We start from the raw sequence: 21,994 nt of genomic DNA, 5'->3' as shown, positions 1-21,994 counted from the left end.
TCTCTCACTCCAACTCCGGCTAGCAGCAGACGCCGGGCAGGGAAGATAGCGCTATCAGCGCTGCCCTTCCCTCACTCCACCCCCGCTATCAGCAGCCTCTCCCCCATTGTGAAAAGCCCCACCCCATGAGTAAATCAGAGCCCTGGCCATAACATATATATATATATATATATATATATATACAGTCAGGTGCATAAATATTGGGACATTGACAGAATTTTCATATTTTGGCCTCTATTCACCACCACAATAGCTTTGAAATGAAACAAACAAGATGTGCTTTAACTGCAGACTTTCAGATTTAATTTGAGGGTAATTACATCCAAATCAGGTGAACGGTGTAGGAATTACAACGGTTTCTATATGTGGCTCCCACTTTTTAAGTGGCCAAAAGTAATGGGACAAACGAAACAATCCTAAATCTAACTCACTTTTTAATACTTTGTTGCAAATCCTTTGCAGGCAATTAGAGCCTGAAGTCTGGAACGCATAGACATCACCAGACCCTGGGTTTCATCCCTGGTGATTCTCTGCCAGGCCTCTACAGCAATGTCTTCAGTTCCTCCTTGTTCTTGGGGCATTTTCCCTTCAGTTTTGTCTTCATCAAGTGAAATGCATGCTCAATCGGATTCAGGTCAGGGCACTGACTTGGCCATTGCATAACATTCCACTTTTTAGCCTTAAAAAACTCTTTGTTTGCTTTTGCAGTATGCTTCGGGTCATTGTCCATCTGCACTGTGAAGCGCCGTTCAATGAGTTCTGAAGCATTTGACTGAATATGGGCATATAATATTGCCCGAAACACTTCAGAATTCATTCTGCTGCTTTTGTCAGCAGTCACATCATCAATAAATACAAGGGAACCAGTTCCATTGGCAGCCATACATGCCCTTGCAATGACACTACCACCACCATGCTTCAGTGATGAGGTGGTATGTTTTGGATCATGAGCAGTTCCTTTCCTTCTCCATACTCGTCTCTTCCCATCACTCTGGTACAAGTTGATCTTTGTCTCATCTGTCCATAGAATGTTGTTCCAGAACTGTAATGGCTTTTTTAGATGTTGTTTGGCAAACTCTAATCTGGTCTTCCTGTTTTTGAGGCTCACCAATGGTTTACATCTTGTGGTGAACCCTCTATATTCACTCTTGTGAAGTCTTCTCTTGATTGTTGACTTTGACACATATACACCTACCTCCTGGAGAGTGTTCTTGATTTGGCCAACTGTTGTGAAGGTGTTTTTCTTCACCAGGGAAATAATTCTTCTGTCATCCCCCACAGTTGTTTTCCGTGGTCTTCCAGGTCTTTTGGTGTTGCTGAGCTCTCCGGTGCGTTTTTCTTTTTAAGAATGTTCCAAACAGTTGATTTGGCCACACCTAATGTTTTTGCTCTCTCTCTGATGGGTTTGTTTTGATTTTTCAGCCTAATGATGGCTTGCTTCACTGATAGTGACAGCTCTTTGGATCTCATATTGAGAGTCGACAGCAATTGATTCCGAATGCAAATGTCACACCTAGAATCAATTAATTGATAATGAAATAACGAGGGAATACCCCAAAACCTGTCCATGAAATAGCTTTTGAGTTGATAGTCCCATTACTTTTGGCCCCTTAAAAAGTGGGAGGCACATATAGAAACCGTTGTAATTCCTACACCGTTCACCAGATTTAGATGTAATTACCCTGAAATTAAATCTGAAAGTCTGCAGTTAAAGCACATATTTTTTGTTTCATTTCAAAGCCATTGTGGTGGTGAATAGAGGCCAAAATATGGAAATTCTGTCAATGTCCCAATATTTATCCACTTGACTGTATATATATATATATATATATATACATATATATATATATACATATATATATACACATATATATATAAAATGTGTGTGTGTATATATATATATATATATATATATGCGTATATCTATATATGTATATGTGTGTATATATATATACACACACACACACATATATATATATATATATACATACATGTATATAGATGGCAGCCCCAACCGATGTTAAGGAAACATCGGCAGCTGTGGTCACAATTGATGTTTCTATCGATGGCCATCAGTACTAGTATATACCATAAAAATTGCCAATTTTATGATATACAGCATTTTTTTTTTACAAAATTGTGTTGGATAAGTTTTAATAAGCTGTCCCTGACCTAATTCAATCATAAAATAAACCGACAATTTCGGAGCGGTTTTTGGAGAAAGAATTTGTCAGTTAAGTGGCTAAACCCTGTATGCCCTTGGGCATCGGCTTTAGTAGATGACGTAGACGGACTAGTATCATCATGATGGGTGGCATTGGCAGCAGCTCCAGCAATAGTATGTGGTTCCTCATCTCCTCTCAACTGCTCATTCTCCATATTAGCAAACACGAAAGAAGTGGGGAATAGCACACACGCCAATTTGTACCAATTTTAAATATTACACTTCGGTATCAATGACCTACAGTGTCACAATAGTTTTATGAATATTACACTGCATTACCACTTACAGTGTCACAATACGTGTATGAATATTACACTGTGCTACCACTTACAGTGTCACAATACATGTATGAATATTACACTGTGCTACCACTTAGTCTCACAATATTTTTTATGAATATTACACTGCAGTTCCACTTAGTGTCACAATATTTTTTAGGAATATTACACTGCGGTTCCATTTACTGTGTCACAATATTTTTTAATGAATATTACACTGCGCTACCACTTGCAGTGTCACAATATTTTTTAGGAATATTACACTGTACTACAACTTGCAATGTCACAATATTTTTTATGAATATTACACTGCGGTTCCACTTACAGTGTCACAATACGTGTAGGAATATCACAGTATTACAGTGTCACAATACGTGTATGAATATTACACCGCGCTACCACTTACTGTGTCACAATATTTTTATGAATATTACACTGCGCTACCACTTATAGTGTCAAAATACGTGTATAAATATTACACTGCGCTACTACTTACTGTGTCACAATATTTTTTAGGAATATTACACTGCGGTTCCACTTACAGTGTCACAATATTTTTATGAATATTACACTGCGCTACCACTTACAGTGTCACAATATTTTTTAGGAATATTACACTGCGGTTCCACTTACAGTGTCACAATATTTTTTAATGAATATTACACTGCGCTACCACTTGCAGTGTCACAATATTTTTTATGAATATTACACTGTACTACAACTTGCAGTGTCACAATAGTTTTATGAATATTACACTGCGCTTGCACTTACAGTGTCACAATGCATGTATGAATATTACACTGAGCTACCACTTACAGTGTAACAATACGTGTATGAATATTACACTGCGCTACCACTTAGTCTCAGAATATTTTTTATGAATATTACACTGCACTACCACTTACAGTATCACAATATTTTTTAGGAATATCACACTGCAGTTCCACTTACAGTGTCACAATAGTTTTTAAGAATATTAAACTGTGGTTCCACTTACACTGTCACAGCGCACCCTCAGACCAACAGAGCACCTCTGAAGGACACAGCAGTCCCTTTGATGGAGGGACAGAGCACTCCTGGAGGAAACAGCAGCCCTTGACAAATGGACAGAGCACCCCTGGAGGACACACACGTCTGTTCAGTACACTCTCCACAGCCAAAGTGAAAATGGCGCATATGAATGGGGACCTTTATAGATTCCAAAACCCACGAGAATGCAGCAGCGGGAGGATGACATTTTGCCTGTTTTGAGATCCGAGTCAGGTGGGAAATCCCGAGCCGGACTCGGATCCCGGCCCGGATTGTTTAGTTTGGGCAGGTCCGGTTGTCAGAGAACCGGACCTGCTCATCTCTACAAAGGACTACTAAAGACTGTTGCAGGGCCATAAATAGGGGTAGGTAAGTGGTCAAGGCCTAGGTGGCTGCACTGTTACTTTCCCGTGGCACCTGTATTAGGCATGCAGGGTGTCTGAATTGGCACCCGGCAGCCTAGAAATCTGCCGCCTGGAGCATTTTTAGGAAACTCTGGAGTGCTCAATGCTCCCAGAGCCATCCAGAGTATCCTAAGGATGTTATAACCTTCTCCCTGATCCAGTGGCCCCATCTCCTCATTGTAACATCAATAAGTCACATACTTGGGGGGCAGGGCGGGCATACAACCCTGCTACGTCAGTGGATGGTTAACGTTCCTTTTGTCACTCTCTGATTCTTTTTCTTTCTTACTACTCTCTAAATATTAAGTGCTTTCATTATCATTTCATATGAATATTTATCAGTTGCCTTTTCATATGCTTTTATAAACTCTCAGTCTAAATATGAAAAACACGGGGCTATATTTTCTATGAGGCACTTTGCAAAGAAGCCACTTCTACCGTGATTTTAGATGCTGAATTTAAAGGTGCAATTCAATATAAAATCAGACGATGTCACGATGGCTTTGCAGAGCGCCTTATAGTAAATTTAGTCCATAGTGTTTCACTTTAAAAGCAAAGGCATTATATAAAATTCTAACACTGTATTATTATGTGATTCACACTTACCATTCCATTCCATAAAAGTGTAATTACAACAAGGAGTGTTCCATAGAAACAAGCTAGAGGGAAGTGGTTAGATTTCATTTGGCTACATAAAAAATGTATATTGTTTGATCCTCGAATTCCAAACAAACGTATAAAAAGAGTCTGGATTGAATGTAGTCCACTGCTAAATGGGTAGTTTTCAGAGAAGAATATAATGTGACCTACTGAGGAATAGCCCAGCATGAACACAATTCCAATAAGCTGCAAGGAAAAATGCACAAGGGGTCATTCAAACTGAAATTCCACTGCATCAGAGTAAATTTAAATTTACATTTTAATAGACTATAATATGTCTGCTGTAAAAACAAAGTTATTTCTTACAGGAAGCCAACCTGGTATAAACTGACATTCCTTATGAGTAACTAAATTGTGAATGCATACAACTTGGAGTATAATGCATACTAAATAATGTAAATAAAGGACTAATAGCTTATACAATAGAATAATATCCAAATAAAAAATAAGAGTTACGTTCTAACTAATGTTTAATTAATAGAGAATGTCACATATAAAAATTCAACATGGAGTTCTGCTAAAATAAAAGCAAAACTATAAAGGCACCTATTATGGTAAACTTTTACAGTAAATATATATTAACAATTACATTGGGAAGAAAATATAATGTGGAAGTCTCAAATACAGATTTAAAAATTAGCGGTTTTAGTCATTTCATCTACCATTCAAAACAGCACATCAAGTTCTAATGATAAGTTTTATTTAAAAATAATATTCAATTAGCAAGCACGCAGTTCACAGCTGTTTATAATATTATATAAAAATATATTTTAGAGGTCTACTAGATGTTTTATCCAAAATATATTGCTCACTGTAAGTCAGCTAGTATTTAACCATTTTCCTTGATAATCTGGCAACTTGATTCCTATAGCTCATATTTTATTTCACCATTTGCTTATCAAGGAGTATTAGAATGTTCAATTAGGTTTCTGGAGCAAACAAATTGTAAAATTAAGGCTGAATTATGACAATATGTATTTCTGGAACTATATACTAAAATATTGTAAAAATAAGCCTTAATTATGAACAACTGTTATATCCTTTAAAAATATAATTATTTTATGTTAATATTGTCTAGTGGTCATCCCATTTGGTGGGGTAATGTATTATATCTATACTTGCAACACAAAGGAAGGGTATATTTACCTATGTAACGCTAGGTATTCTATTAGAATATTGTCACCTATGTAAATATAATTATCATCTGTAAAACAAAGTTATAACCAGCCAACCAACCTTCGTCTTTAACATAAACCCACTGCTGCCAATAACACATAATTACACATATACAACAAGAATATTCTTACCATTGTGAACAATGAGCTGGAGCAGGAAAGATTAAATATTGCCACACAGGGAGCCATCATTTTGTAGAATCGTAGTAGTTTTATTAATTTAATTATCATGAAAAATAAAATGATCCCATGCAAACAACTGGTCCACTAAATCAATAGAAAATAAGATGTTAGTTTGGTAAACTATGGTAAGTTTTCCATTTTGGATCAAACGAATAAGCATTTTTAAATGCTAAGTGTAATAGTAAAATTATGCACCAATGAAAGTGAATTTTTGTAACTGCAGAAGCATAAATAAGCACCAGCTACTCTGAATAACCCTAGTCCGAGAGTCCCTGATTGAGTTATGCCATTTCAGATTCTGCTTGGCAATGTAAGGTAAGTATTAGTCATGTGATAAAGAATTATGGGCCTGATTCTGAGTCACACACAAAAGAGCATGCAGCAGAGCCTATTAGCGGTCGCTCGTCTGAGAGTTTATGCAAATGGCCTACAAACTCCTTCTCTTGGGTACATCCTTGCAGCCAAATGTGTATGGACTGAGACGCCCACTTCTAGCGCCATGCATGCTGTAATACCATCGGTCGCACCATTGAAACTTGCTCCAGCCCTATGACAGGTGCACTTTCTCCGTCTGACCATGGCCTCCTATGCCTGAGGCTGTATGTCTGTAAATGCAGCCACTTGGGATAGATGTACTCAGTGCTTATGGAAAAAAGTACTCGTACTTGGAAAAAGGTGCTGGTAATCACCCAAAGCTGACACATGATTTATAGTAACTGACACACTTTGGATAGGTGTGCAGACAGACCTGGATTACTCGCAATGCGGTACAGACCGCCATCTAGGGTCCAGTGGGTACTAGGTGGCCCTCCTGCCAACCACCGCTGGCCTGTAATTTGAATCCTTTTTTCTTTATTATTTCAGTTTTCATTTATGGGGAGAGGACGGCATGGGTGGGGCGTTTGAAGCAGTACAGCAAGTGCTGAGAGGCCGGAAATAATGATATTGGTAGGCATCCAGGAAATTGAAGATGTAGCAGCTTGTGTTAAGCTGGGTACACACTATGCGATCAGTTATATGATAGAAAATTCCATAGACAAAAAAACTTACGGATTCAAATGTCCCATTAAGGCTGCTCATGATCTGAAAATTCACAAAACCTATTGATTTTCTGCCACTCAAACTTCAAAAAGCAAAGAAATTACGATCATTAAGGCTGACGCCTTAATGGACGTGTTCCTTGCGCAATACAGATATGGTAAGCCATCACACCCTGTGGTTAACTGCAGATTCGGCACTCTCACAGAATGAGATTGCTGTCACTCACAAAATCATGGCACTGCTAATTCACAGAATTGTGTGCTCATTGGAATACACACATGCAGTTACTGAGTCCTATCTCTGCAATGGTGCATTCTTGAGGTAATAAAAAACTGTAACTTTCTAATTTACCTGAACCCCAAAAGCACGTACCCTGGCACAATAGTTACCTAATAAAATAAACCCCAAGTCTAAATTCCACCCCTACTCTGAGTTATTCCTTCCCAAAAACCCCCATAGACTATAGCAGAGAAGGGTTCCTAATTGAGAATGTTAGAAAAAAGTGACAGTTGGAGCTTTAGATTACTCCCATGTCCTCATTTTCTATGTTTTTGCCCTGCAAATTGAGATGTAGCCCGTTGAACACGCTGCCCCCCCTCCCCTCTCTGGAACTCTCTATGGAGAAATCCAATTTTTTAGATGCAGCCTTAATATAAAGGCACAACTGTGCCCTTATAATCATTCTGTTGTGGATAATGCAGTGTGTACACCCGATCCATTGTTTGCAATGATCATTCATCACATTGTCCCATCTGCTGTCCTGCTGCTACATACACTGGATCGTATAGCATGTATGGCACGCACAATGTGTCATTACATTGCGTTGTTCCTTCGCTAGGTACACACATCATATAGTGTGTACCCTGCTTTACAGTGACAGTCTGGTCCAGTCATACAAGAGCTGACATCAGGCGGCTCTGGACCCTCAAGGGTCTCAGCTTCCTGCATGCAGTTTCCAGTGGCAGCCCAGACAGTTCTGGATCCAGGAGGGGGGTGAAAACCCCCCTAGAACTGTCCGTCCATGGTCACCTCTCTCCCATTCACATTTGATAAGTGCTTCCTCTCACTTGCACACTGCTGTCGTTGATCAGCAACCCGCTAAAGTGGACCCAAGAATACAATGGCTGTTGCCACAGAGTCCTGGACAGTTTCACTAATGTTATGAATCCCACTGCCTGATGCATGTGAGACCCCTAGAACCCAGCTAGCGAGATCTTCACCAATAACAACCGCCCATTGCTCCCTTAGAATTATGATACGTTCACCGGTACTTAGGCGGCCGCCTGGACTTATGCTCGGGGTAGTACAGGCTCACACGGAGGTACAAGGGAAGTCAAGAGATGAGGTGTACAGTTAGAGTTGATACAGGTAATGGTTCTGATGAGTTGGCAATTGCATCAATGATATGGCAATGATACCGATGGTGTGGCAAGTGTGCCAAAGGTGCGGCAATTGTGCCAATGTTGCAGTGATGGTGCCGATGTTGCGGCACCATCGATGTTGCGGCAATTGCCGTAGATAAACAGTCTAGGGTATGAAAATGGCTTTGAGAGCCGATGGTGCAGCAAGTGTGCCGATGTTGCAGCAATGGTGCTGATGTTGCGGCACGGGAGCTGCTTAGGTGCGGCTAAGAAGCAGAATGAAGAATGGTGGTAGCACGGGAGCTACTTGGTGCGGCTAGGAAGCCGTATGGTGAATGTTGGCAGTACGGGAGCTGCTAGATGCGGCTAGGAAGCCGTTTGGAGATTGATGGTAGAATGGGAGCTACTTGTTGCGACTAGGAAGCCGTATGGTGAACGTTGGCAGCACGGGAGCTGCTAGATGCGGCTAGGAAGCCATTTGGAGGACGATGGCAGCCCAGGAGCTGCTTGGTGTCGGCTGGGAAGCCAAATGGAAGCAATATCATGGAGAGAACAAAAGCTGCCCATGCAGCTAAGCTGATGAAATCCACAGACACGCTATAGTCGGCACAGGTGCAATAGTTCAGTGAGTATAAATAGGCTGCAGCACTTAATCAAGCTGCACCTATCGATGAGACATCACTTCCTGAGGAGTGCCGATCGCCTAGCAACAGGAGTAACCCTGTCCTGCCTAGGAAAGCTGTCAGAAAGGGTCAAGTCAAGGGACCGCGACTTGTAACAACTACCCAGTAATTCATCTGTATGATAAACACTTTACATAAGAAACAGTTAATTGTCTGCGCATTACATGAACACAGTAATACATACTTGCCTACCTTCTGGCTGCTCTCTGGGGGCAGCCAGGTTATCATAGCAGGGAGCATGGCACAGCATAGCTGGGCGGTGCAGGAGCCATGGTGGTGCATCGAGATTACCAGCATTGTAAAGCGGGAAGCAGGGATACGATGATGCAATTCAGCACAAATAGCATCATTGGCCACTCAGATCACCCACTTCAGTTGGGAAATGGGCAGCCCTGGGCGGACGTGGGCAGCAGCAGCTTTGGGCTGAGAGACTTGAATACTCTTCCAGGCAACAGGCAAATCACTCGATATTCGAGAGCCTCCTGGCCCTGGCACATAGCGCCATATGTGTTACTAACCAGTTCCACTGCCACCTCCCATTGTCTTTGCGAATATACCATTGTTCCAGAATGACATATACAAACTGACCCATTTTGTTTCACATCAGTACTAGGATGATGTGATAAAGGCAGGACTGGGATTGCTGGTGAGGTGACTTAGTGCATCATAACACCTCCCTAGTGACTCTCTTTTTATTACATTTCAGCACTAAGACATCCTGCATCACTGTATTACATGGCAATGAAGTAAATCTCAGCACTGAGAAAAATGCAATGTTAGTACACTGACCCCCTGTTGTGAACACGTTACAGCTTGATCTGTGCGTTAATGTTACACCAACTCCTCCAGCTGATTTGTGATCTGTGCTCATTGCATATACTGTGAACTTTGATTTCAAACGTCAGATTTCACAGACTGCACATCGGCTTTTGTTGTCCACTTGTAACATAGGGATTGCTATTTTTCACAATGTGGCTTTTGCAATTTTACCTCTGAATATCATAGAGTTCGTATGATTTTATTATGACATATTTCTACAGAGGTGTATTATTGTAATTTAAGTAGCTGGCCTTTTCAAATCTGCAGATACATTTTAAATGCATATAATAAAATATTATAAGATTTCTATTTTCAATTATTTGTTGTGTACAAAGAATCATAGGCGGTTATTTAACAGGTTCCGAGATCACGTAACCGGTGTAATATCGCCTAGGTCAATGTCAAATGTAATATGACAATCAGATATTAGGCAAAAATAGCGTTATAACTAATCACTTAAATGAAATTCATTTTAGTGGGGAGATTGTAAAAAATTACATAACCCCATAATGTTGTTTTATTTTATTTGTTAGAATTATACTTTGGGTGACTGATACAGGTCCCTGAATACATCCACTCACCACTTTCAGCAAGGACATTCATCTAAATAGTTGGATGGGTATTGTGTATTCTAATAGGTGCCATAGGAACGAGATGCCAGTGTTCTGACTGTTTTGATGGGTTTTTTTCTCACCCCATAGAGTTGTACAAGAAAATATGTAGAAAGCAGTTATGAGAGCGGCTACACAACTTGACCACACAGCTCTGCTAATAGCTTGTGGCCCTTAAGATGAAATTTCACCAGGAATGTATGCACATTTTGCAAATGAAGCAGGATGTAAATATTGCGCAGAACAGTTTTGAAAATGTAGCTCATCTGTAGTTTCCAGTATCACAGAAAACTAAATTGTATACAGTGAAGTAATGCTAAAGCTGGGTATACACTGAGCGGTTTGTACCCAGCCGACATGTCGGCCCATCGGGTCGACACATCGGATCCTGGGTACACCACAAAAAGAGCCATCTTCTTTCCTTTCTTTTTGTCTAAGATTACATTTTGGCTCCTGGGAGCACCACCAACTGAAATACTATGTGAGAGACACTATGGGCCAAATGTAATAGGGTGAGAGTTTAGAAAAGTGAGAGTTTCTGACACTTTTTAAACTTTACCAATGTAATAGAGTCCAAAAACAAAGTAACAGAGCGAACTTGCATGTTTTTTTAGACTTAAAAAACTCTAACGATTTAAAATCTCATTCAGATGTTTTCCCATTTTGAAGATAAAACTCAACCAATGTGAGAGTTTACTGCTAAACTCTCACATTTTCTAAACTCTCACCCTATTACATTTGGCCCTATATGTCGTATAACTACTCATATTTTGGTCTAACTATACTAACACTTACCTTCACTCTGTGCGGAGTAAAAAAATCTCTTTTTCTTACACTACAAATCAGTAATTAATGACGGAACAATACCTCGTTCCGTCCTTCATTACCTGCAACGGGGCAACTTGCAATAACTTCTGGTCGTAAGCGGCCACGGGAGAGCGTGCATATTGGCCTACACACAGAGATGCGGCCAGTATGTCATTCCTATTCGGCTGGAAACGACATATCAGTACCCAATTTAAGGTTCTTACGCTCGCTTACAAAGTCCTCACCCAATATTTTCCCATATACATCTCTGATCTCATCTCCCTTCACTCTCCTCTCTGCTCTTCTTCCTCCCACTCCCACCTCCAAGATTTTGCCAGCACTGCTCTCCACCTCTGGACCTCACTCCAACTCCCCATCAGACTCTCCACCTCTTTGCAATCCTTCAAACGGGCTCTCAAGACCCACTACTACGTTAAAGCCTTCCAGCTATCATTCTAACTCCCTGCTACATGCTCCTTCCTCCCCATCTGTGTCACTCCTGTTTGTCTTCCCCTCCCTTTTAGAATGTAAGGTCTCACGAGCAGGACCCACTACCCTCTTGTGCTTCTCCCTACTTTACTTTCATCTACTTCTTACTCACCACTAGGGCATCTAACACTTGGTTGCTTATGCTCTGTTACTTATCTGGATGTTATGGTCGCTAATGTAGCAATATACATTATCCTTGTCCTGGTCCTGTATTGTATTGTTTTGTAAGTCGCTTGTTTACAAGTTGTTTATGTAGTTTGTAAGACGCTGCGGAACACTTGTGGCGCCATATAAATAAATGACAATAATAATAATAATAATATCATGCCGACATCTTCTCAGTGTGTACCCAGCTTAAGGAGAGTCTGGAAACAGTATACAGGCAACTTTTATTCTTCAATTCAAGCACAGATGTAGAAGCAGTTACAGTACCTCAGATTTAATTACTCAATCCTAGCTATTTGAAACCATTTAGTAAATTGTATTCCTACTAAGTGTTAATTAGATGAAAGTGGCTTAAGATAAGCTGATATAATTTAAGATAACTGATGCTAGTCATGTGTGCATTAATTACACTAATTCATTGCTGCACTGCTTTGAAGTGTCCAGCTGTTAAGATGAATGAAACCTGAACTAGGAAATATTGTAGCTACCTACTGTTCTGAAGCGGAAACAATGATAAAACAAGCTTACCTTTTCACAAGCAGCGATCCAGCTGAAATTTATAAATACTCCAAAAAATCCTTTCTGAAGATGATCAATAATATCTACTGTAAGCATGAAGTGGTAAAGTTGACTGATGTAGTAACACAGGCTGAACACAATGATAGAAACCTGTTGACCGCAACATTTTTTGAAATTATAAGCATACAACATTACACATTTAACTAAAAAAATAAACCATTCTTATGCAGATAGCAATTTTCAATTGATTGGCCAATATATCTGCCAGTGTGTATCCAGCTTAAGGGTGTCTAACAGAGTTTGAGAACTACTGATTTACTTTTATATTTGATACAATTTACATGAAGTGCTAGCAGGCAAGAGACTGTTACTGCCCTCTATGGGTGACTGTGATGGCACGGGACGTTTTCCAATAATAAAGACCTGGAAATTATTCTCTTTGTATTCACAAACTGGTAAGTTTCTTTTTTCTTATTCTGGGCTGACACTGATACACAATTACTTGTATGCTTTCTGGAACCACACCAAACAGAAACTATTTCAGTATTTGCAGTTGTGTTAGCCTCCATACAGTATATAAAAACTCTGGTTTTTGGAGTTCATTTCCCCCTTATAAACTCAAAAGAGACAATTTCATTCTCAGCAATGTGATTTTGGAATAGTAGTAAAAGCATTCCTTGGCATTATTTCTTCTCACATTAGCATAGGAGAATGATGCAGATCCCTTACCGTAATAAGCAGTAATGTGTGCTGCCATGCTACCAGACATTACAGCGTTACATTCAGAGGTATCTTATGGCGGGAGAGGTCCCATGTGCAGTGTCCGAGTGGAGCAGACACATTTGCATGTTTGAATCTGGCACTGTGCCAGAATCTACCGCGCATGCACATACTACCAGGAAAATGGTGCTGGTGGTGAATGAATGCGAGAACTATGGGCCGCAACTGCGAAAGCAATAGCGATTACACACGCAGTTCAACTGCGATAGTAAGTTAATCCATTGTGATCGCTATGCCATTGCAGCACTATATAAGGACGCCCACTTTACCTTACACACATCCATAATGTTTAGCAAGACTGCAAAAACATCGGTATAACTGAGTACCATCGCAGCCTCACGCACACTTGCACAAGCCCTGACCAAATTGCTAACTTCCACGCACGCTATCAGGCCTCAGGCTGCGTAGGCCATCGCAGTGGATAATTTATGCACGCCCCTGCAACGGTGTTGAAACGCACTGACACGCCTGTGTTTAGATGACCACCTCCCTGTTACCATCCACAAACCGCACTTCCTGTCAATCACTCTGCGATGCATACGCAAGCACAGTACTCAACAATTGGCCGATTGCGTGCATATTACCATCTGCGTTCCTTGCTGAATCAGGCCCTATATGTATTATGAAATCATCCGCAACTACTGGAAGGCTGTAAAGTACAGCATGAACTCACAGTAACACGCATGCATTCAGCTAAAATAAAGGATATAGCAAGTAGAAAGGCTGTTTAACGAGCAAGGAGGCTAGATGTATGTGGACACATCTGTATCTATTAGGTCACTACCAGAGGACTGAAAAAATTAACTATATAGATTCAAATGTAGACCTTAAGGGGGTAATTAAATAAGCAGCGTTGACCATGAGGTGTCGGCATTCCGAATGTGTCTCTGATACCTTGCAGCCACTGTATTGAGATTTATTCTCTTGCACCCCATAATTTTCGTAGGAAAATCCTCAATATTGCCGTACTGTAATTTTCAAGGATATGCGCATCTTAACATAGTGACTACTCATTCCCTGGATTTGAATACAGACCTGTGAAATTCTAAAGATGGAATCAACTTATTTAAACCCAGAATCTGTATATATGCAGCCTAACAACACAGCAAAAAAAATAGTCTATGGTAGTTATTTTAATTGATTTAACTTAATCTAAATCAATGTTGTGTTTCAGGGGTTAAATCACACATTTACTAACAGATTATTTTTTTTATTTTTAAATGTTAGTAAATGTGCGATGCCCCTGAAACATAACTTTGATTTAGATTGATTAAAATTGACCTTTAGTAAATTTACCGCCTATGAATGAATTATAATTATTTTGATTTCTAATGAACAATAACATAAATAATTTCTATATACTGGAGGACTAGAAGGTATGTAATTAATTATGTATGACACATTGTATCAGAGTGTAAGCTCAGAGTAAGGTGTATAATACTAGTCAACTAAAGATCCAAACACAAAAACAAAAATTGGTCTATGAAAACAGAACCCCTATATGTATTAGGAAATTAGAAACCCATCTAAATTATTATTGCAAATATAAAGGACAATACTTTGTCTCAGCTATAATCTCTTTGCTACATATTTTACTATTTTTCTAAATAAAAATACTACATTTTGTTGACATTGGCTTCAGGAGGATTGATATACAATTAGGGTTTTTAGAATTGGAGATGTTGCCCATAGCAATCAATCACATTCTACTTAACATTTATCTAGCATATTCTAGAAAATAATGGCTAGAATCTGATTGGTTTCTATAGGCAACATATCCAATTCCAAAAACCTGCACTTTAGTAAATATACCCCTTAGTCTAAAAACTCTAAGGCAAGGACAGAAACTGAAAAACTCTGTAATAATTATTAATAAATCTGGTGCGGTGGTGTCTTTCCGGTTGCTTAGAGAAATTATATGTATATAATACCCCAGTGTAGAGAGAGTAATGTACTTCCCTATGCCTGACTATATATCCCACATTTGAGATGAGAAGAAGACAGACTAAAATAATGAAAAGCATGAACTAGTTTAACATGGACTTAATGTTTCTCAGTTTGATTACGCTTTCATTTATTTTCAGGGTTCATAATGTGCATATTTTGTAACCATTCCTGACTGGATGCTGTGCATAAATCATAAGATTTAGGGAAGGATGCATCAAGCATCGCATTTTGGATGTGATGCATTCCTCCACTTACCTCATGCATAGCGTAGCAACGTTTAGTAACGCCATATGCATGTAGATTTAACCACTTGCCTGGCATGGTCGCATGTCTCCGACCACACCAGGCTGTGCGTTATCTGATCTGGTCGCAATATTTCGACCAGTCAGATACACAGTGTGGGCGGCTGCAGGAATAGAATCTTCCCGCGGCTGCTACTCTCAGAAGTGCCTTCAGGTCCCTCTGCTTGCCTGCACCCTCACCCAGTGTCTGTCATTCACTGCTGATCAGTCAGCACAACAGGACCCCATAGGGTTGTCTTAACAGCAATGTGGGGGGGCAGGTTGGCGGGCCCCTACAAGCTTTGGGCCCTTGGGCAGCTGCCCAACAAGCCCAATGGAAAAGATGGCCCTGGGACCTGACACTCTGCAGAGATTAGCAGCTGCTGGGAAAAAGTAAATCAACCTCCTCCTCACCCCTTAAAGTCTACCTGGTGCCTGAAGCTGCTGTGAAGTGGAAATTCGCAATGGTCATGATGTTTCTGATGTGCCCTATGTTCCGATGGTGGTGATTCAATGTTCGAAAAAACTATTTTTTACAAATGTTAAAAAAATATATATTTCTTTCTAATTAAATCATTTTGGATAAGTTGAAATAGATGTTCTTCACCTAATTCACTCATAAAAAAGTCAATTTCTGAGCAGTCAGTTAAGTGGCTAAGCAATAGACAGCTTTTCCGATAAGAGCTGTCCTTTGTGGTGTGGGGACTTCCGGGTTTATGACCTCTGAAAACTGCATTTTGGGAGGTTTGACCACATTTTTCTTGATGCATTCCACCCTCAAGCTGATTAAAATCATAGGCAATATTATAATGGAGAGTTGCAATAAGGAAAGCATTTCTATAAAGCAAAGTCATAAAGATTAGTATAGCATACCTCAACCCAGTTCCACGGCTCTTGCCAGTAGCTTCTGATTCCACGCTGAATCATAATACTCAGTTGTAAATACAAGAAAATAAGGATCATTCCAAGGAACAGCAGCTGTTAATATAAAAATAATCAGTTACATTAGAATCATTTTGTCATCTATGTCATAGATCACTAAAATCAATAACATACACCTACTTTGAATACCTCATTAGCTTTACCTGGTACATTAATAATGTTATGTTCTGGGTTGTTTGTGGACCCGGGGTGGTAGCAGGAGCGAACACAGAAGCGGGTTTGAATAAAAAACTAGGATTTTTAATAAGTGCTTGAGTAGACATAAACTATAGCAGTAAATAAAAGTCCAGGAATATATAAATGTGCACAAGAGTTCTGTGGTGGGAGTAATGGGTTAATGTCCAAGTAGAAACAATTAGAGCTGTCCAGGTGTGCAGGTAGTGAGACTGAAAATAATCAGCCAGGTATGCAGGTAGTGAAGCAGGAAAATAATAGCCAGGTATGCAGGTAGTGAACTAAGGCAATGAGCAGGATGTCAGCAGGCTCAGGCACTCAGGTATGGGCAAGGGTGATGGAGGAAGCGGGGTAGTCCAGCGGAAGCTAGGAGCTGACAGGCAGACTGGCAGACAGGCGAATTCACAGGAACAGGGTAAGCACAGAGAACTCCCTCTCAGCTAGGCTGAGATACACGTTGCACTGGCAAAGAAGGAAGGCACTGACCCTTCCTAAATACCTCATGCCGTGCTGTTACTGGCCGGAGGGAACATGTGACTCACCAGGATTGGCCAGCCGCATCACATGGCCAGAAGGCAAGATGGCGGCGCCCATGCCAAACGGAACGGAGATGCCGCCAGGCCTCACCAGCGCAGAGTGACAACAGGGCCGCACAACAACGCGCGCAGCCAAAGCCCCCCGCCAGACACCAGCTCCGCCACCAGACAGCCCGCGCCACAACGACCTCACAGGTAACACCCGCCTAGCACCATGCTGAAATACTCTGGCCGTGACAAATAACATAATAGATAATAATGATATTAGTTATATAATTAGGTGTACAGTATAGTCTGGTGTCAGAGGGATGCTATAGATAAAAGCATTTCCCATGTGTTTGCTGAGTGAAGTGAGGGTGTACACTTGTCACAGGGGAGTGATTATGCACAGAATATGCACAATATACAGTAGGGTCTTCAGACCATAATCTGGCCCAGTGTGGTAAGGGGGCTTTTCCTCTTCAGGCCAGTCTGAGGACATTTCTGCATCTGTTTGTTGCAATCACTGCTGTAATAGTGCACGAAGCTATAGCCATACCCCCTAAACCACCTGAACAGTCATGACAATACCAGTGATTGCACTCCAAAAAAAAAGTTGGATGCTCCTGCTCTATTGTTAGGAAGATGATACTTTGGGCTTTTTCATCTTTCTTGCCCTAAAAATCTGGAAGTTGAAAAGGCCTGGCTAACTTGGACGCAATCACCTACGCTTTAAACTTCATGGCTAGTAATTCTCTGTTGTCAAATTGGCCAATGTAAACTTAATTCAGTCGTAATAGTCATTTTCTTAACTTTTTATAAATGGAGAGATCACACTACAGGAGAGAAAATGATTATTTAATAAAACATATAAAATGACAAGTAGGCAAATGAATATGTACATATATAATCAGAGAATATAGTATGCAAATGCCAAAGTTAAATTAAAGGTCAAATTGAAAAAGAAAACATCAACTGTTAGTCAACGACACCTGAAACATGATTTTTGCCTTTAATGTTTTTGTATACACATTTTCTATATACTGTATTTATGATTGACTCCTCATCAGTGGCGTCCTGCATGGATGGATGTATCCCCATGTACCCCATGCAGTCTGAAGCCACAAAACTCCCAAACTCCACTGTGTCATCACTGCTTAGCATAGCAGTCACCCTGCTGGCAGTACTGTATGCTACAAGTGCTCAGAAGTGGCACTCTACAATGCCCTGCATACCCCATTTTCCAGACTTCAACTTGCAATATTTCTGCAGCCTGTACCTACCAATTAATCTTTTGTCATATGCTACCTGCTTCCTCTTGGATTCCATAGTTAAGCCAACCTGCTGTTTGGAAGCACCTCCATATGCACACCTGCTGCGCACTTATCGCACTTAGCACATTAGTCACACTCTGCCAATAGAGAGGTAAGCCCACTTATTGCTGCTCTGCAAAGCACCTGCCGCTGGTGCATAAAATAATTTTAGTAGAGGGACAGGAGAGTTTAACAAGCAGTCTAGCACTTTGCAGCACTAGGTGTACCCCTGGAGGGTGGCAACCTGCGACATGACGTGGCCAGGAGTCCTCTGCAGGCATGTGTAATGTTGCAGTGAAAGACACTATGTGGTGAATTGTTTGCTGGTAAAATCACCCTTTGACTGTACATTATACAATGTTTAGTTCCCAGTCTTGAGCTGTCACCTGTATACTACTGTCTTTCATTTTAGAAGCAAATAAAAATAGGATTTTTGGTCAACTTACTGTTGAATCCTTTTCTCTTATACTGGCTGGGAGGGATCGCAGTGTTCTACAGCCTGCTTAAGAGAAAAGGATCCAACGGTAAGTTGACCAAAAATCCTATTTTCTCTTGCAGAAAGGCTGGGGAACACTGGACAATGGCACATTCAAAAGTCGCCCCCAGTGTAGGGAACACTCAGGCTGCCTGACCTGAGAATTGTACGCCCAAAGTGGGTGCCACTGGAGGCAAAAAAAACCTGAAAGGTAAACGTGCGGACAGCAAACCAGGTTGCCGCACAGTGGACATGTGCTTCTGAGGTCCTGAGTTGTGCTGCCCAAGAGATTGCCGCCGCCCTAGCAGAAGGTGCTGACACTATGGTGGAGATCAACCTGCCCCACAATAAGCTTGAGTAATGACCAAGCCGATCCAATGCGCAAGGGTCTGCCGAGTAGCCGGCCAACCATGTTTCAATGCATCATAAAAAACCTGTAGAAAACAGTGCGGTGTAACAAAGAAGACGCATCCAAGGAATCTGCAGAGCTCAGCCCAACTAGCAGAGCCAGATCATCCCAGTCCCGGGAATTCACCAAGAGGAGGAAGAACTGTAAGGACAACATCCGAAACCAGTGTCGGCTGGAATTGTAAAACTTGTACGGAGAACCGCACAATCTACATGGAAGACAAGCAAATACGTAACTATGCCGAGGGAAGGAATTAGCCATAAGGAGCAATGGTCTGAAGATCTATTGAATGCAATGACTCCAATGGAGCCTGTGTGAGGCCCAGGAGACTAAATTAAGAATCCACGGCTCCACCTGTGGATGAAACGGTGGCACATACGCAAGCACACCATGCAAAAATGGTTTGGACCCTTGGAGTCAAGCGCAGCTGGAAAGAAAATTACAGGGCCAAATCCTGTAACGTCACAAGACAAAGTTCGCAGCCGGCCTCCCAACCCCTCAGAAGGAAGGCCAAGAAATGTGAGAGGCGAAAACTCGTAACTGTTACACCACAAAAGGTAGTTTCCAATCCCGGAGGTAAGCGTGAAATGGAAATGGAGTCCGGGCTTGCAGCCTAGTACTGACCACGACAGAGAAAGACCTGCAGCGTTATCACTTGCAGGCACAGAAGTCCAGACACGAAAACAAACCAAGGAAGTCCCCCGGTAGAAAAAAGCCTAGTTGTAGCGGGTCTGAACAAAATGAAAGACACCACCCCGGGCCTACCGACCTTGGGAAAATATCTATGTACCATGACCAGCGCTGCCAGCCTGGAGTCACCAGGATTACCCTCACTCGGGAAGCCTTAATGCCCCTGGAGACCTGAAAGAACAGTGTGGACAGCAGAAACAGATGCTCTGAATAAAAATTCCACGGAACAGTCAAGGCAGCCAGCAGATACCAAGATGCCATCCAAAACTGTGGAGCTTTGCAAACATGCTGAGAGACCTTGAAAACCCCACGTGGAAGGCCTCACTCCTGAACAGTAGGAAGACCACTCGAGAGAGAGAGAGAGAGAGAGCACTGCCTTGGGAGAAATGCGATTCTGCTGAGGAAGTCCACTATCCAATGTCCCACTACCGGCAAGACCACCACTGAGAGAGACGGAAAAAAGGTTTCCACCCCGGAAAGACTACGGTATCACTACCGTGCACTTTTGCCTGCCAGAAGATGAACCTATGCCATCACCTGGTTGTTGTTTGACTGACTGCGACTGGCCAGTGAGGACGGACAGGGCCCTTTAGAATGTTGGCTTGGAGCTCGAGCCCATCGAACAGCCAAGCCATTGTGGATGGTGATCCAAGGCCCCAGAGCTAAAAAGCAACTTCACGGCACCTTAGCCCAGGAAACTCGCAGCCGTCGCCACAATGTGCCCATTCAGAAGGACCAAGGAGTGGACCTGGAGGAGGAGAACAGAAACCCTCCACCAATGGAGAGTGATGGGTGCTGCTGTACCAAATGGGAACAGAGATGAGAGAGGTGCCGAGACCTGTGGCGAGGAGGTGTTGGCCTCCATGCTATGGATCCTGGATAGGAGACAGTAAAAGCAAACTGAACAACCCACCCCCTGGTGCACAAGGCACGAAGAGACCAGAGCATCAGGAATGAGCCGGTCGGCCTGCGAACAAGAAAGGAGATAGAACCCCAGTTTCCGGACCTGTGGCGGAACTGGAGCAAACATGCCGGCTGAGAGGAGTGGGATGAGAGCCTGGCCCAATTGTAAAAAAAAAAACCATAAGCAATGCCATGGTGGCAGACCTCCGAGGTCCCAGATGGAACCATAGTGAAAGATGCCGCACACACAGCTGGTTGAATAAAGTCACTAAAATGGTCGCTGACTCCAAGCAACCACCCTACCACTTGCAAGCAAACTGGGTAGAGAGAGAGACACTCCATTAGGCCTTAGGCTTCTTTGGAGCTGGATCCCCAGGACGGAGATTGTTACTAGAAATTCTGCTCTCGGAAAATGAACTTTTGCTGGGGAAGAAGCGGCTTGTGTCAGACTGACATTTCAAGGACGCCCCACCTTGAAGGAGGAACAAAAACTTGGCAATGCGGATCCTCGCCACCAGGGACGGCCACCGACAGAGAAAGGCCTTACCAAACCAAAGCTAGTGTAAGGAACAATCCAGTACTGAATGCGTATGCAAAGAGTAGAGCCAAAGGGCCCTTCAAGCCAAACCAGCCTTAGCTGACAACCTGGAAGCTACTTGTGCCCTGTCTTGCCTGGCCTCCCACACAGAGCTTGCTTGCATGACCTATCAATGCAGAAGGGAATCCCAGGCCGAATCACTGTGAAGTCCCATGACGAAGATGGTAGACATAGTGACCACAGCTCACTCCACCTATGTCAGGGCACGCCAAGGCCGGATAATGACCCCAGAACCTATCAAACCAGACCAGGGACCAGAGGCGTCACTAGGGTTGGTGTCACCCGATGCTGTAACTCATGGTGACACCCCCCAACAAAAATTAAAGAAATAAAAATCAGGACCAAGGTGCACAGCTCCATGCTCTCTCCCCCCTTACCAGTTCAGTACTCCCAGAATGCCAGGCACACCTGGCGGGTGTGATGACATCACGCCCTGCATTCTGAGTAGAGAAGAGAGGAGGACGGTCTGACGGACTGGACCAAAATGCTGCTGCCGCCCATACCTTCTAAACCGTTGGG

General features: G+C 42.0%; 1 protein-coding gene across 1 annotated transcript in view; it reads right to left on the bottom strand.

Moving 5' to 3' along the window:
* Positions 1-21,994, bottom strand: part of PKD1L1 (polycystin 1 like 1, transient receptor potential channel interacting) — a 291,862-nt gene that overhangs the window by 31,841 nt on the left and 238,027 nt on the right. Inside the window, exons 47-50 of the mRNA XM_088445652.1 lie at positions 16,330-16,434; positions 12,458-12,598; positions 5,903-6,037; positions 4,542-4,781 (exon numbers count right to left, since the gene is read on the bottom strand). Of these exons, the coding sequence (XP_088301778.1) occupies positions 4,542-4,781; positions 5,903-6,037; positions 12,458-12,598; positions 16,330-16,434 (621 nt within the window). The remainder of the gene's footprint in view (positions 1-4,541; positions 4,782-5,902; positions 6,038-12,457; positions 12,599-16,329; positions 16,435-21,994) is intronic.

Source organism: Taudactylus pleione, unplaced genomic scaffold, assembly GCF_031769625.1.
Source record: "Taudactylus pleione unplaced genomic scaffold, aTauple2 ptg000386l, whole genome shotgun sequence".
Classification (NCBI taxonomy): domain Eukaryota; kingdom Metazoa; phylum Chordata; class Amphibia; order Anura; family Myobatrachidae; genus Taudactylus; species Taudactylus pleione.
Note: the sequence above shows the minus strand (reverse complement) of the source record. Positions and strands in the feature narration are given on the sequence as shown.